General features: G+C 44.9%; 1 protein-coding gene across 1 annotated transcript; it reads right to left on the reverse strand.

The window, feature by feature from the left end:
• Window positions 1–50: 50 nt before the first annotated feature.
• Window positions 51–16,455, reverse strand: LOC121585373 (zinc finger protein 585A-like; the record flags this gene model as incomplete). Its single annotated transcript, XM_045216520.1, has 9 exons — window positions 16,370–16,455; window positions 14,424–14,581; window positions 10,874–11,657; window positions 9,814–10,824; window positions 9,384–9,613; window positions 8,962–9,141; window positions 8,366–8,463; window positions 5,953–6,047; window positions 51–199 (listed from the first exon to the last, which is right to left on the reverse strand). Coding segments are annotated over exons 2-9 (2,703 nt in total), but the record flags the coding sequence as incomplete, so codon positions are not given.
• Window positions 16,456–21,973: the final 5,518 nt, after the last annotated feature.

Raw genomic sequence — 21,973 nt, forward strand, 5'->3', positions numbered from 1 at the left:
CTTCAACTGTATATAAGGAATAACTAGTATAGAGTAGGCGGCCAGTGTACCTGTCCCATGGAGCGTCCCCGTCCCTGTCCCCGGCCGCGGCCCACAGTCTTGTCCTCCTCTGAGCTGGTACAGCGCTGCAGGTGGATGTCCAACACTGACTGGTTCAGGAACTGGGAGGAACAGTGGGGGCACAACACTGGCTCCTTATCTGGGGAGAGGGGGTGGGCAGAATGAGTTAATTACTTACTAAATTAGTGTTTATCACAGTCCAAACAGTGTTTCGAGAGTGTACATGAAATCAGTTGAAATACACTAAAAATATGGAAAGGCCGGGATGTATAGATTGAGTGGGTATTTAGACAGTCACAGGCCCTGGTCACAGGCCCTTCCCGTAACTACCCACCAAAACACACACTGGGTTCACACTCGGTTACAGGGTATTCTATCTGTATAGTCATCACTCAGTATAGGCTACATTATGTGGCTTAAGGTAACTTATTTATAGACACACAGACAGACACATGCACTACTGTTGACAGTCTGGATGTTGGAAAACACACTCAGGCTCTCTGTTTGTGAAGCTAAAGGAGCAAAGGAAGAGGAGAGAAAAAGAGAGAAGCCGCTGAGCTTTGATGTATCCTGTCTTAGCCGCTGGCATCTACAGTTACCACGGCAACGCCAACCCAGCAGAATCCTCCCTCCGGGTTGGAGCGTTCGTTCACCAGTCCTCCCTGAGGAGCCCTCCTTTGAAACATTTAATAAGGATAATCTCCATCAATAGACCATTAACTAATAATCAATGGCTCAATTCCAACCAATCACATACAGTTGAAGTCGGAAGTTTACACACTTAGGTTGGAGTCATTAAAACTCGTTTTTCAACCACTCCACAAATTTCTTCTTAACAAACTATAGCTTTCGCAAGTCGGTTAGGACATCTACTTTGTGCATGACACAAGTAATTTTTCCAACAATTGTTTACAGACAGATTATTTCACTTATAATTCACTGTATCACAATTCCAGTGGGTCAGACGTTTACATACACTAAATTGACTGTGACTTTAAACAGCTTGGAAAATTCCAGAAAATGATGTCATGACTTTAGAAGCTTCTGATAGGCTAATTGACATCATTTGAGTCAATTGGAGGTGTACCTGTGGACAGTGGCGGCTCCTGAAAAAATTCTCAGGAGGGGCAATTTTTCTGATGATTTAGGTGACCTACACACGTGCACGAGTCCGTGCACGCGATTCCAGATATCTTTACCTCTGAATAAACTGCCTTTATTATACCATATCCACCCTGTCCAAAGTCTCTACTTGGTCTCAGTTCTCCAGTAAACTTGTGATTATCAACAGTACACAACGGTAACAAACAATTGGGGGAACTCACGGGGCAGATAGTAACCACTTAAAAGGAAGCGATTCCCAAACCTTCCATAACAAAGCCATCACCTACAGAGAGATGAACTTGGAGAAGAGTCCCCTAAGTAAGCTTGTCCTGGGCCTCTGTTCACAAACACAAACAGACCCCACACAGCCCCAGGACAACAACAACAACAACAACAACAACAACAACACAATTAGACCCAACCAAATCATGAGAAAACAAAAAGAGAATTACTTGACACATTGGAAAGAACAAACAAAAAAACTGAGCAAACTAGAATGCTATTTGGCCCTAAACAGAGAGTACACAGTGGCAGAATACCTGACCACTGTGACTGACCCAAACTTAAGGAAAGCTTTGACTATGTACAGACTCAGTGACCATAGCCTTGCTATTGAGAAAGGCCGCCGTAGGCAGACCTGGCTCTCAAGAGAAGACAGGCTATGTGCACACTGCCTACAAAATGAGGTGGAAACTGAGCTGCACTTCCTAACCTCCTGCCAAATGTATGACCATATTAGAGACACATATTTCCCTCAGATTACAGCGATCCACAAAGAATTCGAAAACAAACCCAATTTTGATAAACTCCCTTATCTACTGGGTGAAAAACCACAGTGTGCCATCACAGCTGCAAGATTTGTGACCTGTTGCCACAAGAAAAGGGCAACCAGTGAAGAACAAACACCATTGTAAATACAACCCATATTTATGTTTATTTATTTTCCCATTTGTACTTTAACTATTTGCACATTGTAACAACACTGTATATATACATAATATGACATTTGAAATGTCTTTATTCTTTTGAAACTTCTGAGTGTAATGTTTACTGTTAATATTTATTGTTTATTTCACTTTTGTTTACTATCTACTTCCCTTGCTTTGGCAATGTTAACACACGTTTCCCATGCCAATAAAGCCCTTAAATTGAATTGAATTGATAGTAAGGTCGCAATGACACAGAAAGCAGTTCAATGTCGGGTACAGAGTCGCTCTCTTACCAGGATCGCGGTCCGCTCTGACCAGGGTGAAGGTGGCCGGCTCCACTTCTCTGTCGGGACTCATCCAGCCAAGTCTCCCAGCTGTATTGGGATTCAGCTGCCAGCAGCGTTTTCATTATTTAGTCCGTTCGTAGCGGGTATGTACACGATCAACAAGATCAGTCCAAAACCAACCACTGGAAATCCATGGTTGGCAGAATGTTGTAAACTAAGTCTACAAATTAAAAACATAAAATAACGCCGCACTGCAGGTCGCAACAGAGACGCTGATAGCCGCCATTGTCTTAGTTACGTTCAACGTTACGTCACGTATGACGAAAGCGTAAGTGCAAGCCCACAGACACCCATAGAGAATGTATTGAAAGCTTTGAAATGTGAAAAAAATAGATTTTACATGACAGGCTATGAGAGACTTCTGGGCGATTTTCAACTTGACTGAAATCGCCCCAAAAACGGGCGGGGCCATTTGAAGCACGACTTTAGCCTGATTTGACATTTAGTGGCTGGCAGATCAGACGTGAACACTGATAACTGCTGTTGCCGTGATATAATTGATTAGAAAAAAAATCCCTTCCTTTTCCCGTTTGGCAGTGCGTCGCCCATATCGCCCTATTGAACAAGCCGTCCCTGCCTGTGGATGTACTTCAAGGCCTACCTTCAAAGTCAGTGCCTCTTTGCTTGACATCATGGGAAAATCAAAAGAAATCAGCCAAGACCTCAGAAAAATAATTGTAGACCTCCACAAGTCTGGTTCATCCTTGGGAGCAATTTCCAAATGCCTGAAGGTACCACGTTCATCTGTACAAACAATAGTACGCAAGTATAAACACCATGGGACCACGCAGCTGTCATACCGCTCAGGAAGGAGACGCGTTCTGTCTCCTAGTGATGAACGTACTTTGGTGCGAAAAGTGAAAATCAATCCCAGAACAACAGCAAAGGACCTTGTGAAGATGCTGGAGGAAACAGGTACAAAAGTATCTATATCCACAGTAAAACGAGTCCTATATCGACATAACCTGAAAGGCCGCTCAGCAACGAAGAAGCCACTGCTCCAAAACCGCCATAAAAAAGCCAGACTACGGTTTGCAACTGCACATGGGGACAAAGATCATACTTTTTGGAGAAATGTCCTCTGGTCTGATGAAACAAAAATAGAACTGTTTGGCCATAATGACCATCGTTATGTTTGGAGGAAAAAGGGGGTAGGCTTGCAAGCTAGAGAACAGTAAAACAAGTCATCCCAACCGTGAAGCACGGGGGTGGCAGCATCATGCTGTGGGGGTGCTTTGCTGCAGGAGGGACTGGTGCACTTCATAAAATAGATGGCATCATGAGGAAGGAACATTTAGTGGATATATTGAAGCAACATCTCAAGACATCAGTCAGGAAGTTAAAGCTTGGTTGCAAATGGGTCTTCCAAATGGACAATGACCCCAAGCATACTTCCAAAGTTGTGGCAAAATGGCTTAAGGACAACAATGTCAAGGTTTTGGAATGGCCATCACAAAGCCCTGACCTCAATCATATAGAAAATGTGTGGGCAGAACTGAAAAAGCTTGTGCGAGCAAGGAGGCCTACAAACCTGACTCAGTTACACCAGCTCTGTCAGGAGGAATGGGCCAATATTCACCCAACTTATTGTGGGAAGCTTGTGGAAGGCTACCCGAAACGTTTGACCCAAGTTAAACAATTTAAGGGCAATGCTCTCAAATACTAATTGAGTGTATGTAAACTTCTGACCCACTGGGAATGTGATGAAAGAAATAAAAGCTGAAATAAATCATTCTCTCTACTATTATTCGGACATTTCACATTCTTAAAATAAAGTGGTGATCCTAACTGACCTAAGACAGGTAATTTTTACTAGGATTAAAATGTCAGGAATTGTGAAAAACTGAGTTTAAATGTATTTGGCTAAGGTGTACGTAAACATCCGACTTCAACTGTATCTCTAGCTCTCCGAGGTGCGTTCATTTCTGACCCCGACCGCACCGATGCTGTCAACGGCAGCTATGTTGCCGTGATGCCAAACCTGAAGATCAGCCGATATTTTGACCCATTCATTGGTGGGGTCGATTCGATAAACCAGAATTGGAGGATCCTCCATCATCGTTTAAATCTCCAGTTTGGGAACATTTTGGCTTCCCAGTAGATTACAGCGGTGATGGATAGTTGTAGCTAAAACAGTAACAGTATGTCGCCACGCTCAACGAGAATAGCCTATGTAGCTGCCAACACTTCAAATATGTTGACACATTTATGGCAACATCACCCCAGTATACCAGAGCAAGATGGAAACGCAAAGAAACTACTATACAACATCGTCTCCCCTCTGCATTCAAGCAGCCCTTGGCAGCTGGTTTTAACCGGGCCAAATAAATTACAAGAGCGATAGGTAGGCTGTGTTTATAGTTTTTACAGTCTATATTTTTTACAGTCTTTGGTATGCGCCCATTCTCTGTGGTTTAGAATAGTGGGTTTTAGCACCTTATGAAAGTGCTTGAGCCACGTTACAAACGTCCCTCTTCGACCCATTTCAGCAAACAGGTAGTACACGCTCTATATAGGCAAACCAAAGCCAAAGTTTTCAATGAATTGGCCAATGCACTCTGTGTTGCCCAGTTAAATAAAGGTTAAATAAAAATAAACAGCCCATCACATTTATCCCGGAGTGGGAGATGTACTGTGCTACAGACACGCCCCCTTTATTAGAGTCCACATCTGGCACTGAAGGAGGCAATGTCATGGTGCGTTCTTAACTAAGTGGGAATCTTGAATTTACCACATTCAACTGGGAATAATCCACTTGAACGGCACTCAAACGGGTAATTACTAGTGGGAAACCTGTCTATCATCCTGAGCACCCACTTCTCCCACATGGTGACCTCTGACGTCACCTAGTAAGGAAATGACCTCTATAACAGCATTGTTGGCAGTTAAATGCAACTAAATATTATTTATAAAAAGCAATCTATTAATGTGGTTTTTTAACTATAATTTGTTTACAAGCATTATAGCTGTACTTTTAGTTTATGGTTGACACAGCTTGTTGGCCATTAGCCAATCTGCGTTTCTCAACGAGTTCAAATCACATGAATGCATCCAACTGGTATTTACGACTTCACATCTGGTAAAGTCCCACCTCCCACATGGTTACAAACGCAGCATTTGTGTGGAAACTTCAGGCCCAACATAACAATCCGGTCACAACAGACAATGCAAGGAACATTGTGAATGGCATTTAATTTTCCTGAACCATGACCCCAAAACTGCAATACGTACCAAACCATGGGTTTGGTGAACCGTTATACCCCTAATTACTACTAAGGCATAGGGATTACTTCTGCATACTTAACATGGAAATCAGCCCCATCATGAGCAGCTTCACTAATTCACAGCCCACACATACACTAGTACACACTACATAGTCACCACTGTCCTTATAATCTAATTCATTATGATCCAAAAGACGCTTTATGGATACGGGCACTGGTCTCTGTCTCGTCCAGTACTTATCAGACACACAGAGAGGAGGGCAGCTGAGAGGAGAGGGGAGGAGCTACCTTGGTGAGTGAGGGAGTGCAGGTCCAGCTCCTTCCTGCGTTTGAAGGCCTCTCCACAGACAGAGCAGGGGAACGGGTGGCTGGTGTGGAGCAGTCTGATGGACAGAACACAATGAAAAGGGAAGAAGTATAAACAACATGTACCAACTAATGTTAGTAATACAGTACTGAATAAATTACTCCAGAAATGTTTGGGGGGGTTTTCAGAGCAGAAAATGAAAAAAGAGAGAGGGCTAGAAAGACAAAGAGCTATAAAACAAGCGCTATTAATACAGTACTGCAATGAGCAATATGTTTTTCTTGGAAACTGAGAAAGAAATAAAGCTGTGAGGAATTGAAAATAAGGGACAAAAGCTCACCACCATCATCAACAATATGTGCAGCAGCTCACTGGTACTAATAACACTGGAGTGTGTCATTTGTAGATGCATGTAAGCCACGCTTCAAGGGCCCACTGTAATCCGCATCCACACAGAGGAGGAATAACACAAACAACCACATGCTGGCTATCACCTTAGTGTCACAGTATTAGGATTAGCTCCAGACCTGTGTGCTTAACCGTGTTGTTAAGCCTTTTTAAAGGTTCAATACGGAGTTATTAGGTGTGTCAAAAAATACAATGGCTGCAGATAAACGGGTGGTTTCAGTGTGTGATGAGATATGAGAGCCTATGTTTATCCATTCCATAATGAAAGGATATAGCCTGGGGGAAGGAGAGGGAGGAGAACCACTGGGATGTATTTAACTGGCTGGATCAGTGTTGTGTTTGATCAGTGTTTCCCAGCCCTGGTTCTCGAGTATCCCCAACAGTACACAGTTTCGTTTTAGCCCTTGACAAACAACCCTCATTCAACTCATTGAGGGCTTGATGATTAGTTGACAAGTTGATTCAGGTGTACTTGTCCAGGGTTACAATAAACATGTGTACTGTTGGGGGTACTGGAGGACCAGGGTTTGGGAAACACTGCACTAGTGGAAATCAGGGTGGTGGAAGAGTTCACCTAAACACATTTCTTCAGCAGTAGAGGTATTCAACTCTTAACTACAGTCCTGCAGTGTCAACATTTTATTCTAGCCAAGCATTAAAACACTCAGATTCCACTAATCAACCCTGGTTAGCAGGTGTTTTAGTGCTCACCGCTAGCCAATGCATTACAGGCAGCTGAGTCAATGGCCTTGGCAACGATAATGTTCGTCACACTGTCCTAAATGGTCAGTGTGGGCATCAGGCGAGTAAAGACAACAGTCAAGCTAAAGAAATAATGATTATGAACCACTGATAAATACATTGTGTTCTATGTAAAATTCATGACTGATGATAATGGATTTGTAAAGTACTTAACCCCATCGTTTAATATTAGATGCTAAAAATAGTGTGTGCACTGTGGACCACTTACGGCCTTATATAAACTGTCTGGTCGATCCTCCCTCTACACAGGGCTGACAACAGGAATCAATATTTCAGGCCGAGATGACCCTGAGAATTAAAGTTTCAGTCCAGGTCGTCTCTCCACACCCCCCAATGTTCGCTAATGAGATGGGGTGTAGGGATACGGACTGTACCCTGCACAGAGACACTGGGACTTCCTGCTTCGCTCTAACTACACACTGACAGGCAGTTCAAGGGTAACGCTCCATTCACTCCCTGATCACGCCCTCCTATTGATCCTCGGATCATTTCTCCTGCCTCACCCCCTCCCTCCTCGCATCCCCCACCTCTAGTTCCTCGGCCTAAGAATAAGAGGGCCAAACTCTGACACCTTTCTGTCTGTCTCCATCGCTTTCTCGTCCTACCCCTTATTATCTTAATTTACCGCCGCCCGCCTGTCAATCATCGCTGGCGAGGGCTCAAGGGCACCAAGGCATCTCTGTCTCTGTTAACAACTCTGCCTAAATCTCCTCACTGTGTAGGAACTGGGTCCGGCCTGTGTAGGAACTGGGTCCGGCCTGTGTAGGAACTGGGTCCGGCCTGTGTAGGAACAGGGTCCGGCCTGTGTAGGAACAGGGTCCGGCCTGTGTAGGAACAGGGTCCGGCCTGTGTAGGAACTGGGTCCGGCCTGTGTAGGAACAGGGTCCGGCCTGTGTAGGAACAGGGTCCGGCCTGTGTAGGAACAGGGTCCGGCCTGTGTAGGAACAGGGTCCGGCCTGTGTAGGAACAGGGTCTGGCCTGTGTTTGGGTTATGTGTAGCACATCTCCTGTTCTCAGTCCTGTCTTGTGCTCTACTTTCACTGTAAATACGGTACAGCCGTGTGTTTGTTTCTACCTGTAAAACATGCAGGGTTCAATCAAGGTAACTTACACATTGAAATGCGTCACCTGTGCTCCTTGTCTAATCTAGTTCTGTGAAACAGGCCTTTGGGGTTGATTTCAACCTGCACATTTAAATGAGTCACAGCCCAGTCACAGCCATACCTGTGCTCCTGCAGCTGTTGGTCAGTCTGGAAGCGAGCAGTGCAGTTGGGACAGGCAAACAGCTGGCTTTCTCCATCCTCCCCCTCAGGTGTCCGCTTCTGCAGGGACGTCATTGACACAGCACAACATCAGGAGATACAACTAACAGTCTGTCTCAATGTTAACGTAGAGACAAATAGCATTCCTGAATTTCTCAGATCCTAGAGAGCCACAGTGTGTACAAATATTTGTTCCAGCCCAGCATCAACACACCCGTTTGGGCTGGAGCAAAACCCTGTTCACGCTGTGGCTCTCCAGGACTTGTCTGTGGTATGTTCAGAGATGTTCTAAAAACAATCAGGTAATCAGGCTGTGTCCCAAATGGCTCCGCATTCTCTATATATTGCACTACTTTTGACCAGAGCCCTATGGGGACCAGAGCCCTATGGGGACCAGAGCCCTATGGGGACCAGAGCCCTATGGGGACCAGAGCCCTATGGGGACCAGAGCCCTATGGGGACCAGAGCCCTATGGGCAATGGTCAAAAGTAGTGCACCACATAGGGAATAGGGTGCTATAGGGTGCTATAGGGTGCAATGACTCCCCCCATGTCTGACCTTCCATCGGGACCTGCGGCGACGGGCTTTGGGCTGGCTGTGGGTGAGGCTGTGCCTCTTCAGGACGCCCGGCTGGGAGAAGCGCTTGCCACACACGGAGCAGGGGAAAGGTTTGGTGCCCATGTGGGTCAGGCTGTGGCGCAGCAGGTTGGGAGAGGACGCAAACGACTTCTGACACACCTGAATTAACCAAGGAGGAGGAATTTGATTGAAGAAAGCCCAGTACAACATAGCTATTTCACATAGCACAAGAGCACTGAGATTTCGTTACATAGATTAAACAGAGAAAGACTAATTAAGTATATAATAGGAGAGCTATTCCTAACTAACTCCTGCTACTTGTTTATACACAACTAGTTTCAGTCATTAACATCAATATTTCACATCCTTTTCAATAGAACACATCTCCAGTCTAGAAGTACCTTGCAGGTGAAGAGCTTCTCTCCAGTGTGGCTGAAGACGTGAGCGCGGAGGAACCCCCTGCGTGTGAAGGTCTGGCCACAGTGGGGGCAGACGTGGGGGAGAGGGGTGCGGGACCAGTCCTGCATCAGCTTGGCTGGAGGGGGGAGGTTGGTGTCAGGTTGTTCCTCCGCTACAGTCTTCTCCTCTTGCTCTTCCTTAAGGATGACTGGATTCACCTCTTTACCCTTGTCTTTGTTTTCCCAATGAGGAAAGAGAGCATGGTCAGAAACTAGCGACGGTCAGTCAAAATAACCTTCAACAATAGTGAAACTTAGCAATATTCAGTTTGAATTGGAATCAGTTAGGATTCCAGGCTATTTTTAGGTACCCTTACAGCAGAGTTAAGTATTCCCATTGAGTTGAACCCAGCTGCCATTGGGTTGAACCTACCTTTGAGATTGTTGATGCTGCGTATCCTGATAGCAGGTCTTTTAGCCGGTGAGCCTGACGCAGCACTGGACGAGGCGGAAGGGGGGGACAGCATCCTCTTGGGGGCGCGGGGGCTTCCCTGGGGGGCCGTGGCTGCTCCTGCCCCAGTCCCTGGTTCCCCACGGTGCTGGCGTCGGTGGTAAAGGTACTGGGTGGTGTTCATGAAGCTCTGGCCACACTGGGAACAGTGGTGGAGCAGCTCGTTCAGGCCATGCTTGTCCCTACGGTGGGTACTGAGCTCTGGCTCTTTACTGAAGCTGGCTCCACACTGGGCACACAGGAAACTCTGGCCCTGGACCACCTTGGGCACCTGAACCGGAGCAGAGGTAGAGACAGTGGAAGTAGAGGGGGTACCATCCTGGTCCTGCTCATCAGTTCCATTGTTCTGGGAATCAGCCACCCCCGCTGTCTCCTCTTTAGACTCTTCCACCATCTCTTCCACCACCTCTTGCTGCACTGTTACGGTTTTATAATCCTGGTCTTCTGCATTCTGCGTCTGTCCTCCCTGGGCCTGGGCTTGTGTAACCCCCTCCTTTCCCTTCTCCTTGTGCTGCTTGCGGTGGTAGAGGAAGAGGGTGGTGTTGAGGAAGCTCTCCCCACACACGGTGCAGTGGTGCAGGGCTTCCTTGAGGCCATGCTGGGCCTTGCGGTGGGCCACCAGCTCAGACACCATGCCGAAGCTGGAGCCACAGTCCACACACAGCAGGCTGGACGGGGGCTTGAGCTTCTTGGCTGCCTTCATCCTGAAGTAGTAGGACGTCTGCTCCTCCCCAGGGTTATCGGCTGGGAGGTCCTGGGAGGGAGTGGGGTCTGGGGGGTCCTGGGAGGGAGTGGGGTCTGGGGGGTCCTGGGAGGGAGTGGGGTCTGGGGGGTCCTGGGAGGGAGTGGGGTCTGGGGGGTCCTGGGAGGGAGCGGGGTCTGGGGGGTCCTGGGAGGGAGCGGGGTCTGGGGGGTCCTGGGAGGGAGCGGGGTCTGGGGGGTCCTGGGAGGGAGCGGGGTCTGGGGGGTCCTGGGAGGGAGCGGGGGCTGGGGGGCTCCTGGGAGGGAGCGGGGTCGGGGATGGACTGGCTGTCTGCTGCAGACTGGGTCTCTGTAGATGAATGGGCTGCCTGAGCCTGGATCTCAGAGGCTTTAGATCCAGTGGATACTTCGACACTCTCTGTTGCTGGCTCTTTCTCTCCTCCTTCCTGCCCTCTGTTGGTGGTGTTTGGCAGGTACGCGTGATCCAGGGTGGCTGGTGTGTGCTCTGCACTCATCCCATCCTCCTCTTTCTCTTTCTCCGCGGGTAGCTCAGTCTTCACTACATCCTGCTGCTGCTGGGTTTGTTGTGCCCTCTCCTGACTCTTTCCTCTTCCTCTACCCATTCCTCTCCCTCTTCCTCTACCTCTCCCCCTCTCTCTTCCTCTGCCCCCTCCTCCTTCATCTGGTGAGTTTGGTTCGTTTGGTTCATCTGGACCCAGGTCCACCTCCACTTCAGCCTGTCCCTGCTTCCCCCCTCCCTTTGGGGCCAGTTCTGATCCGGATCCAGAGCCGGTCTCTTCTGGTCCTGGTTGTGATTGGGTGGGTCCTGCCTTGGTCTGCAGACACTGGCCATGTTTGCGGTGTTGCTGCCAGAGGATCAGGGAGTCGAACAGGGCGTCACAGTCTCCACACTGGTACAGGATCTTGGGCTGGTCTCCTGAGGAGGGCTTCTTTGGGCTGGCCATGGCCAGGCCTGGTGCACCAGAGCTGGGCAGCACAGAGGAGGCACTGGCCTTGGTCTGAGGGGCAGGCGATGGAGCAATGGGCCGGGTATACACCTGCTGCTGGAGCGAGGGAAAGAAAAAGAGAATGTGAGAAAAGAAGACAAAACACAAGCTGACCAGTCTGGACAATAATGAGTGAACGAAAACGTCGATATTTTTTTGTGTCAAATTGAAAGAACTCCTCCACCTAACAATGGAGGATTCCATGGCAGTACTGGATAGCAATACCATCACAGGGCAGCAGGTAGCCTAGCGGATATAGCATTGGGCCAGTAACCGAAAGGTTGTTGGTTTGAATACCTGAGCCGACAAGGTGAAAAACCTGTTGATGTGCCCTTGAGCAAGGCACTTAACCCTAATTTGCTCCAGGGGCGCCGTACTACTATGGCTGACCCTGTAAAATAACACATTTCACTGCACCTACCTGGTGTATGTGACAATATTTTTTTGTTCTTGTTGAAAAATTCCAAAGTCAATTCAAACAGGAACAGTGTTTTTGTTTGGCAGATGAGGGATGACAATAGATTAATATAGTAATAGATTATTCAGAGGACAAAGGGGTCAATGAGAGCAGACAGAGCAGTCTTTAGATCATCAGAGCCTGGGAGGGAGGGTTTCTCTGAGGGGGGAGGCAGATAAGGGCTGAGGGCCTGGGCAGGGTGATGATAAATATCATAGGCCTATCAGTGGAGTTCAGATGGAGTTTGAGATCTGCTCGTTGATCCATTAGGATGATAAGAACCATCAAGGTTGAGGTTAATGTGTTCCTTCAGGAGTGTCTTCATTCAAGCAGAGGCACCGCTGTGGCTCATTCTGTTATAGTAGCCTAGACTGAGTAGTACCAGCAAAGACTGAGTACTACCAGCTTGTTTCTGCTTTAGCCAATTTGTTGGTGTCATCGTTAGAATTGAGGAATGCAGAAACATATTTGGTATCGTATGTAGAAACAGACTGCTATTATGGATATGGTTTCATCTCCGTAGTCTTTAGTGAATACTTTTTTGTTGCTTGTTTTGATGCCACAAACTAAATCACCATTACAATACATTTCAGTCATGTCTGATTTATTTAGTTTCAGAGTAAGTACTCACTACTCAGCGTTTTAGCCCAGTGAGGGAGCTGAGTTATAAAACCAGACTATGTAACTTTAACTGCCGCTGACACTGTTCTTATCCAACGTGGCAAAAACGATTACTGGGGACCGACCGGAGCTCTTGAAATAGTGCAATGTATGTGTGTATTAACATCTTCTTGATGAGAGAGCATTTTCAATGTGACGTTGGTGGTTGAGTCACTGTCTCCTAGAAGGACTTGAGACAGGAAACTGTGTCTGCATCCCAAATAGCACCTTATTCCTTATAGTACTCTACTTTTGACCAGGGCCCATATGCCTGTTTGGTCAGTGAGCCTGGCTAGTGGGTATAGAGGCCTGTACCATATAATGAATTGATTTAATTACCGATTTCAGAACTGGACTTCAACTCGGGAAGTGCACTAAAATATTACACATGGCTCAACATGTCATTAAAGTAATTGTGGGAGCACACCACTTCACTGAAGTTCCTTTTTAATAACACTTATTTTTTCCCCTCTTGGTAAGCGAGATGGGTAATGAAATGTAATTAAATACATTCATATTACAAAGCGGTTCTACCTCTGTGTTCATTTTCCATCTTCCCTTTCAATGCTAAAAAGCAAAGCTTCTAATTTCCTACTAGGCCTCTTCCATGTAATTACAGTTCTCTGGATCCGAACGCATCAAGGTAAAAAAAAAGGTTGGTATAATAGCAGCCTACATTCATTTGAAATGTAAACACCCCCTGTTTTATAGCAATGTCGACTTTAATGTTACACAGACATTATGATAATCTAGCTAACGAAGTCTGAATGGTAGTAATAAGGCAGCTGACGGCAGAGCAGGGGCCAGAATGCCATAAGGCACTTAGGTTTTATAGAATGTTTCCACAGCTGATTCATCTGTGAGAAGGCCAATGAGCCATCCATCAGGAGGAGGGGTGGAGCTGACTGATTCATCTCTCTCACGATCCTCTTCTCTCCCCACTGGCAACTCAAGATGCAATTTGCCTGTCACTCATGACACCATGCTTTATGGTTCTGAGCTGGAGGAGACAGTCACCATGGGAGGCTGGGGCCACGTTTCGTAGAGCGACACTGGTAAACGTCACTCACGGTCGACGGCTCACTGTTCTGAACCTCAGAGCATACTGTAGCTGTCATTACGAGGCAACGATACAGTGAGAACAAGGACAGTGTTTTTCCCTCAAATTACATAGTAACAGAAAAAGTATCTGTACATTCGAATATTATAATTCAATGTTTGGTGTAGAAAGTAATGTGAGCTGTCATTTTTTAATTGTATTTATATTATTTAGATGTTTGCGTAAGGTGGTTTTTGTAATATGTGTTCTTGCCTGACTTGAATATTGTATTGTCTATTTTTATCCCAAAAAAATAAACAAAACAAAAAACAAGGACAGTGCAGGTCATGTAATTTCCAATTATGAATCAACACAGGTGCCGAGATGGAATGGAATGTTCTCACTCATTAACTTTCAGACATGCAGATATTCTGTAGGAATTATTTGTAGAACTGCCACTTGATAATAACAATAATATATGCCATTTAGCAGACGCTTTTATCCAGAACCATTTAGCCTAGATGTGCAAAAGATGAGAGAAGTAGAATGAAAAGTTATTCTTTATGATCCAAGACCTTGGTTTGACTCATATAGCAACAGTACACAATGTTCTAGACCTAGCCTATTTAGTGTAAATGTCCATGGAGTTTGAAGCTTCCACTATTACCTGAGTCTGTAGGAAGGGAACGGAGACTGGGGTGGGGGCCCCACTCCCCACGTTCTCTGTGGTGCAGGTCAGCTGGTGGGCCAGCACCTCCTCCAAGGTGTCAAACTCTTGGTAGCAGGGGAAGCACATGTACACAGAGGCACTATCCGTCGCCATACCTGCCACAGGGAGAGAGAGGAGATCTAGACCAAAACAGTGCATTACTGATCATATTCAATTCAGGTTGGCTGGCCTGTTTTATGTCTGCAAGCGACACTTGCACTCAATTATTAGCCTACAATGTAGCCTAACTAATATGTTATTAACATCTCACAAACCTAAATGTAGCCTATCCCCCCCCCCCATACACACAGAGCTGATGCATCTAAATATAATTATATATTTTTGCAGACCTATTGAGAATGTGTTGTATTACCCCATCTATAAATGCTTGCAAGTCCTCATTTTAAATGGGGATGATGTAAAAAGATTTGATTGATGTCATGTTGTAATCATTGCCCTCTATTGATGGAAATGAGTATCTACATGTGTGCCTGGGCTTTGGTCAGACAGGAGATTTGAACTTTCAGACAAAATGGCAGTAGGTAATTGTTATTTTGTCCACGCTGGTGCTACTAAAGGTAGAGATGGTCGGTCCTGCCAACTGTTGTCTAAAATGTGTGTATATGTAATAGAGAAAGCTGTAAAAAGAAAAAAAGCTATTTTTGTCCTTCGAAGAGGTGGATGGGTTAATAAAAAATACACTACATGACCACATTACTGCCCTTTTCGTCCTCATGCTAGCTAGCAGCAGCCACCGCAGCCAATTTGGAATAGCAGTGTCTGCCAATCAGTTCAATGGACATGCCATTCTAGAATGGCTGCTGTGACTACTGCTAGCTAGCATGAGCACGAAAAGGGCTGTTTTCTGTGAAAACTAGCAGAATTTCAATCATCTCAATGGAACAGTGTGGATAAAGGTACAATTTGGAGTACAGTGGCATATCCCATCCCTGCATTGAGGTATGTTTTCCGACCCATATCTCATGCTGTGTGTGTCTTAATGTAACCATGATTGCGTTCCGACCCCAGTGCAGCTCAGTGTAAACAAGTGTACTGGTAGTCTATCTTCTGGCAATAATAATCTATTCCACAAAGGTATATGATTAGGTCATTATTGTAGGCTACTTTATACAGCCTTATAATTTCCCCAACAGATAACTACAGATGATAACATGCAACACTTAATACGACAAACAGCCAATACCTTTTAGTGAATGGTGTACTGACATTACACTACTGTACATTGCAATACATTCACACTAACTTGCAGCATTACAGTGTAAGTTTGTTAATGGCGCCAAATTAATGCCAAAGTCGATCCAGACTCCTGACAAATCCCCGAGGTCAGCAATTTAGCTGTTTGCTATCTTGTTATGGGGTGGCTATCTGACTCGCTGGTGGCACTGGCAAGTTTAGCTTGGGTTTAACTAGCTTAGCCAACTAACGTTACTAGTTAGTTGCTGCAGGTTTGTAGGAAGATAAATAACGTTAGCCTATTCTGTATTGATTGACTGCCAGCTAACTGCTAGCTAGCGTTTCCGCTAACAAACAATTCAAGCAACGTTTAGCTACATAACCACGATTAATATCACCTTAAAACTGCTTGAGCTTTATCAATACAAGTCAGTTGTCAGGTTAGGTAAACTAATCCACCACTATGTCTCCCAGCAGTCGCTCTAAATATATTTTCTGTGCTTTGTAAAAACGACGAAGAAGGGTGGCATTCACTTCTTCGGTGGTGTAATGGCGGCTGTCGATTCGATGTAAACGTTAGATGTCTCCCCCCGTTGAGACTCCGTGAAAACAGAAATCAGTGCCTGAAACGTAGTCCTGGCTGAAGTCACATTCCATACATACATTAAAAAAAATATATAATTAAGTTAGATAACTACAAAATAACTCACCGAAAACTGAAGCCGTTATCTCTTGAGGAAACAAGTTGTGTTATTGTTGCAACATGTTAACAAGGCTTGAGCGGATTGGCTGTCTGCTCTCTCGTATACGATACACCAATAGTATTCGACTACACTACACAAAAGAGCGCACTTAGCGTATGACTTTCGTGCAACATGATGGCTGTCAAGAGTCCCAAACAGAGCACTTAAATTGTTGTTCTGTTTATCAACTCGGATTTCAGTTGTTTTTGTAGCAAATAAGATAGAACATGCAACTTTCATATAAAATAAAATATATTTTATTGTCACACACCAGATATATGCAGTGAAATGCTTACAGCGTCAGCCATAGTAGTACGGCGCCACTGGAGCAAATTAGGGTTAAGTGCCTTGCTCAAGGCCACACATCGACAGATTTTTCACCTTGTGTATTCGAACCAACGACCTTTCGGTTATTGGTGCAACGCTCTAACCGCTAAGCTACCTGCCGCCCTACCCAATTAGATTGACATAAAAAAATTTTTTTTAAATCACAACATTATCATGACGCAGCTTATGGTTTTGTGCTATTCATTTATAAAACCTCTGAAAGTCTTGAGCAAGGGCACAAAGTCAAAGGCACCGTCTTGTTTTGTATGCTTTGTACAAAATAATAAAATGCAGGACGACAGGATATTTATAAACGTAGCTCTTTATTAACTAGCTATAACTGGCATGTTCATGTGTCTCTGGCCATGATCATCTTTAGAATGACCTCACCACCTGGGTGGTCTTAACCAATCATAGCACAGTATAATATGACAGTAGAATGCATCCAATTACAATTCAGTATGCTGACACATATGAATATTACAGAACATCAACATATTAGAAGTATTAGAACCAACGCTCGAAACGCTAGGCTACCTGCCACCTTACCCAATTAGTTTAACTATTTTTTTTTTCATGTCAATTTCAACATGATCGTGACACATCTTATGGCTTTGTGCTATTCATTCATAAAACCTATGAAAGTCTTGAACTCAGACCTCAATCAATCACATTTTAATCTGTAAACCCACAGTAACTGAATGCATATATATTACTCAACAGGCTGCTGAAGCACCAGGATTCTTCCCCGTCAAGCATTATATCCAGTGGTTGGTGGAAAGGTTGGTGGTAGGCCTCCTGTAGCTCAGTTGGTAGAGCATGGTGCTTGCAATGCCAGGGTTGTGGGTTTGATTCCCACGGGGGCCAGTATGAAAAATGTATGCACTCACTAACTGTAAGTCGCTCTGGATAAGAGCGTCTGCTAAATGACTAAAATGGAAATGGAAAGTATGGACTGTCCCACGGCACTTCTTCTCTCCCAGAATTATATTGCGCCCCGGGCTGTTCAGGAGGAAGACCGGTTCCTTCAGAGTGTTTAACCCGACACCAAATGGTATTAAAGAGGCAGCCAGGGAAGGGCCAGCTAGGGGCCACTCAATCTCCACGGAAACTGTGCAAGCTGCTTGACGTGCTGCAGAATAACATTATTCAACCTTGACGCATTGTATCACAAGAGTGGAAGACATCTCAGATATGTTTGAGGGATGTGGTTCATATACTGGAGAGCCCCTGCTTACTGATGCACTCTGTCTGTCCTCCTCATCCTCTCTCCTGTTTCTAGAGAAACTTTCCAGTCTCACTGAGCTACTGCTGTGGAACTGATCTAAGCGGGTCAGACAAGGCCTCTTCCTGTTAATTCAGTAGTGCTGCTGCCTGGACCTGAGGGGCAGATTTAAACTAAAATGTTCACTAGATTTCTCTAAAGCACCAGGCAGCAAAAGTTCTGTAGGATCCCATCAATATTTTCTGTTGAATATAGAAAAAACAGATGCAGCCAAAAGGTTCAGGGACACCCAGAGACTTCATTAATCCTATCCTCCTTGGCAGTAGAGAGAGGTTGAATCATGTTGAATGGAAAAGTTAGAAATTAGAACCCCTCTATGAGCGGTCCACAGGAAAGACGGGTTTGAAGTGTGTACTGATCTACAAGCTCTAGAATACAGTGAGGGAAAAAAGTATTTGATCCCCTGCTGATTTTGTACGTTTGCCAACTGACAAAGACATGATCAGTCTATAATTCTAATAGTAGGTTTATTTTAACAGTGAGAGACAGAATAACAACAAAAAAATCCAGAAAAACGCACGTCAAAAATTGTATACATTGATTTGCATTTGAATTAGGGAAATAAGTATTTGACCCCTCTGCAAAACATGACTTAGTACTTGGTGGCAAAACCCTTGTTGGCAATCACAGAGGTCAGACGTTTCTTGTAGTTGGCCACCAGGTTTGCACACATCTCAGGAGGGATTTTGTACCACTCCTCTTTGCAGATCTTCTCCAAATCATTAAGGTTTCGAGGCTGACGTTTGGCAACTCGAACCTTCAGCTCCCTCCACAGATTTTCTATGGTATTAAGGTCTGGAGACTGGCTAGGCCACTCCAGGACCTTAATGTGCTTCTTCTTGAGCCACTCCTTTGTTGCCTTGGCCGTGTGTTTTTGGTCATTGTCGTGCTGGAATACCCATCCACGACCCATTTTCAATGCCCTGGCTGAGGGAAGGAGGTTCTCACCCAAGATTTGACGGTACATGGCCCCGTCCATCGTCCCTTTGATGCGGTGAAGTTGTCCTATCCCCTTAGCAGAAAAACACCCCCAAAGCATAATGTTTCCACCTCAATGTTTGACGGTGGGGATGGTGTTCTTGGGGTCATAGGCAGCATTCCTCCTCCTCCAAACATGGCGAGTTGAGTTGATGCCAAAGAGCTCAATTTTGGTCTCATCTGACCACAACACTTTCACCCAGTTCTCCAATGAATCATTCAGATGTTCATTGGCAAACTTCAGACGGGCCTGTATATGTGCTTTCTTGAGCAGGGGGACCTTGCGGGCGCTGCAGGATTTCAGTCCTTCACGGCGTAGTGTGTTACCAATTGTTTTCTTGGTGACTATGGTCCCAGCTGCCTTGAGATCATTGACAAGATCCTCCCGTGTAGTTCTGGGCTGATTCCTCACCGTTCTCATGATCATTGCAACTCCACGAGGTGAGATCTTGCATGTAGCCCCAGGCCGAGGGAAATTGACATTTATTTTGTGTTTCTTCCATTTGCGAATAATCGCACCAACTGTTGTCACCTTCTCACCAAGCTGCTTGGCGATGGTCTTGTAGCCCATTTCAGCCTTGTGTAGGTCTACAATCTTGTCCCTGACATCCTTTGAGAGCTCTTTGGTCTTGGCCATGGTGGAGAGTTTGGAATCTGATTGATTGATTGCTTCTGTGGACAGGTGTCTTTTATACAGGTAACAAGCTGAGATTAGGAGCACTCCCTTTAAGAGTGTGCTCCTAATCTCAGCTCGTTACCTGTATAAAAGACACCTGGGAGCCAGAAATCTTTCTGATTGAGAGGGGGTCAAATACTTATTTCCCTCATTAAAATGCAAATCAATTTATAACATTTTTGACATGCGTTTTTCTGGATTTTGTTGTTGTTATTCTGTCTCTCACTGTTCAAATAAACCTACCATTAAAATTAGAGACTGATAATTTCTTTGTCAGTGGGCAAACGTACAAAATCAGCAGGGGATCAAATACTTTTTTCCCTCACTGTAGTTATGGAATAGTTAAAGGGTAACATATCTGAGGTGAATATTCTAGTGACTCACCAGATATCAACTGGGCTCTTAAAAGCAGAAACAGTAAGGGGGAATACTTCATTTGACAACACCATCAAATGTGCAGATTAAACTATTAAGAATATTATGATCTGCCTATTCTGCCTGCCTATAATGCCCGCCTATTCATGAGCCAATGACACCTGGCCACCACCCTCCATTTTGCTCGCCATCTGTAATTTCATCAAGCAAGGTATAATTTCACTGACATTTGCATGGTTCCAATAACTATTTAAATATTGCTTTGATAGGAGTAGTATATGTCAGATACTACTACAGTTCAAATTGTGGTCAATGGGGTTTAACTCTACATTACATTTGTTGAAGTAGAAGTGACTATTTGTTTCCATTTGATTAAAATGTTCTTTCTAGTGGACTTATTTGACCCTACTGCTTTCATCAGTAGTATCCTTTCCTAGTGGGCATAAAAAGTGACGAGGAAAGGAAGCTACTCACATTGGTCAGCCCTCCATGGTGACGGTCTCCTCAAGCTCAGAACCATAAAGCATGGTGTCATGAGTGACAGGCAGATTGCATCTCGAGTTGCCAGTGGGGAGAGAAGAGGATCGTGAGAGAGATGAATCAATCAGCGCCACCCCTCCTCCTGATGGATGGCTCATTGGCCTTCTCACAGATGAATCAGCTGTGGAAACATTGTATATAACCTAAGTGCCTTATGGCATTCTGGCCCCTGCTCTGCCGTCAGCTGCCTTATTACTACCATCCTGACTTCATTTACATAAAACAAACAAATGCCATTACTACTTATTGGTGTGTCCTTTAACTAAAGGCCTGTGTAGTGTAAACACACCAAGTTCTAATGTTCCTCATTAAGTTGATCATAAATGAGATGTCTGTCTGCTACTAGCAGCCAAAACAGTCAAGTACGCTAGTCAATAAATGCAGATTATGTTCTAGTGCCATTCACACCTGATACTACTTAAATTGATGGTGTGCGTGCCCATTCCATTCTTTATAACATGAGACCATGGCAGTTTCATCACTTTATTCATGAGTTGAATTATTTATACCAACAAACAAAAACAGTCTCTCTCCCCTCGCTCTCTCTCCGTCTGTCCCTCTTTCTGTCCCCCTCTCCTGCATCCACTTCACAACCGTTCTGTTCCCACCAATGATGTGGTATGACCCTTGTGCAGGGCCATAAAGATCAGGATCACAAATTAAAATCAACTCGTGCCAGGAAAATAAAACACAAAAATAACACAGTTAGCTCTTCACTTTAAGAAAACATAAGGGGTATTGATTTAAAAAATGTATCCACGCTCTCCCACTACTCACACTTTTGTAAGATTTGTCAGTTCGTTCATCCATTCATTAATTAAATCACTCATTCATGTAATCACACACAGACAGAAGTAACAGGTTAAACCCATTACACAAAACACTTATTTGGGACACGGGAGAAGGGACCCGTCTTGGGACATATTACACCTCCATCCCCACCCATCCCCTCATTCAAACCCACCCAGATACAGCAATATCACCAATAACCCCACATAGGATCAGCCATTTATACTGTTGGGACATCAGCTAGACTACCATAGACGCAGAGTCATGTGAGAATCCCTTCACATAAAAAACAACAACTAAAAACACTGTAGTTCCACTTACTGGCTAGGATGTGTACTTGCAAATACAGGACCTTTATTTGAAAACACTCCCCCAAGTTTGGATCAAAGTACAGTATCTTGGAAGTTGGAATATTTTGCATGACATGGGGCATTGATGACTTCTTACAAAACAAACCCTTCAGATGACGACCCCCCCGCCCCCCAGAGAAATAAAATAAACCCCCCAAAAATACAATAAATAAAATGATCATAACATTTATGGGGAAAGGGAAAGGCAACGAGAGAGAAATGGAGGGAGAGAGAATAAAAAGGAGAGAAAC

This window comes from Coregonus clupeaformis, unplaced genomic scaffold, assembly GCF_020615455.1.
Source record: "Coregonus clupeaformis isolate EN_2021a unplaced genomic scaffold, ASM2061545v1 scaf0731, whole genome shotgun sequence".
Classification (NCBI taxonomy): domain Eukaryota; kingdom Metazoa; phylum Chordata; class Actinopteri; order Salmoniformes; family Salmonidae; genus Coregonus; species Coregonus clupeaformis.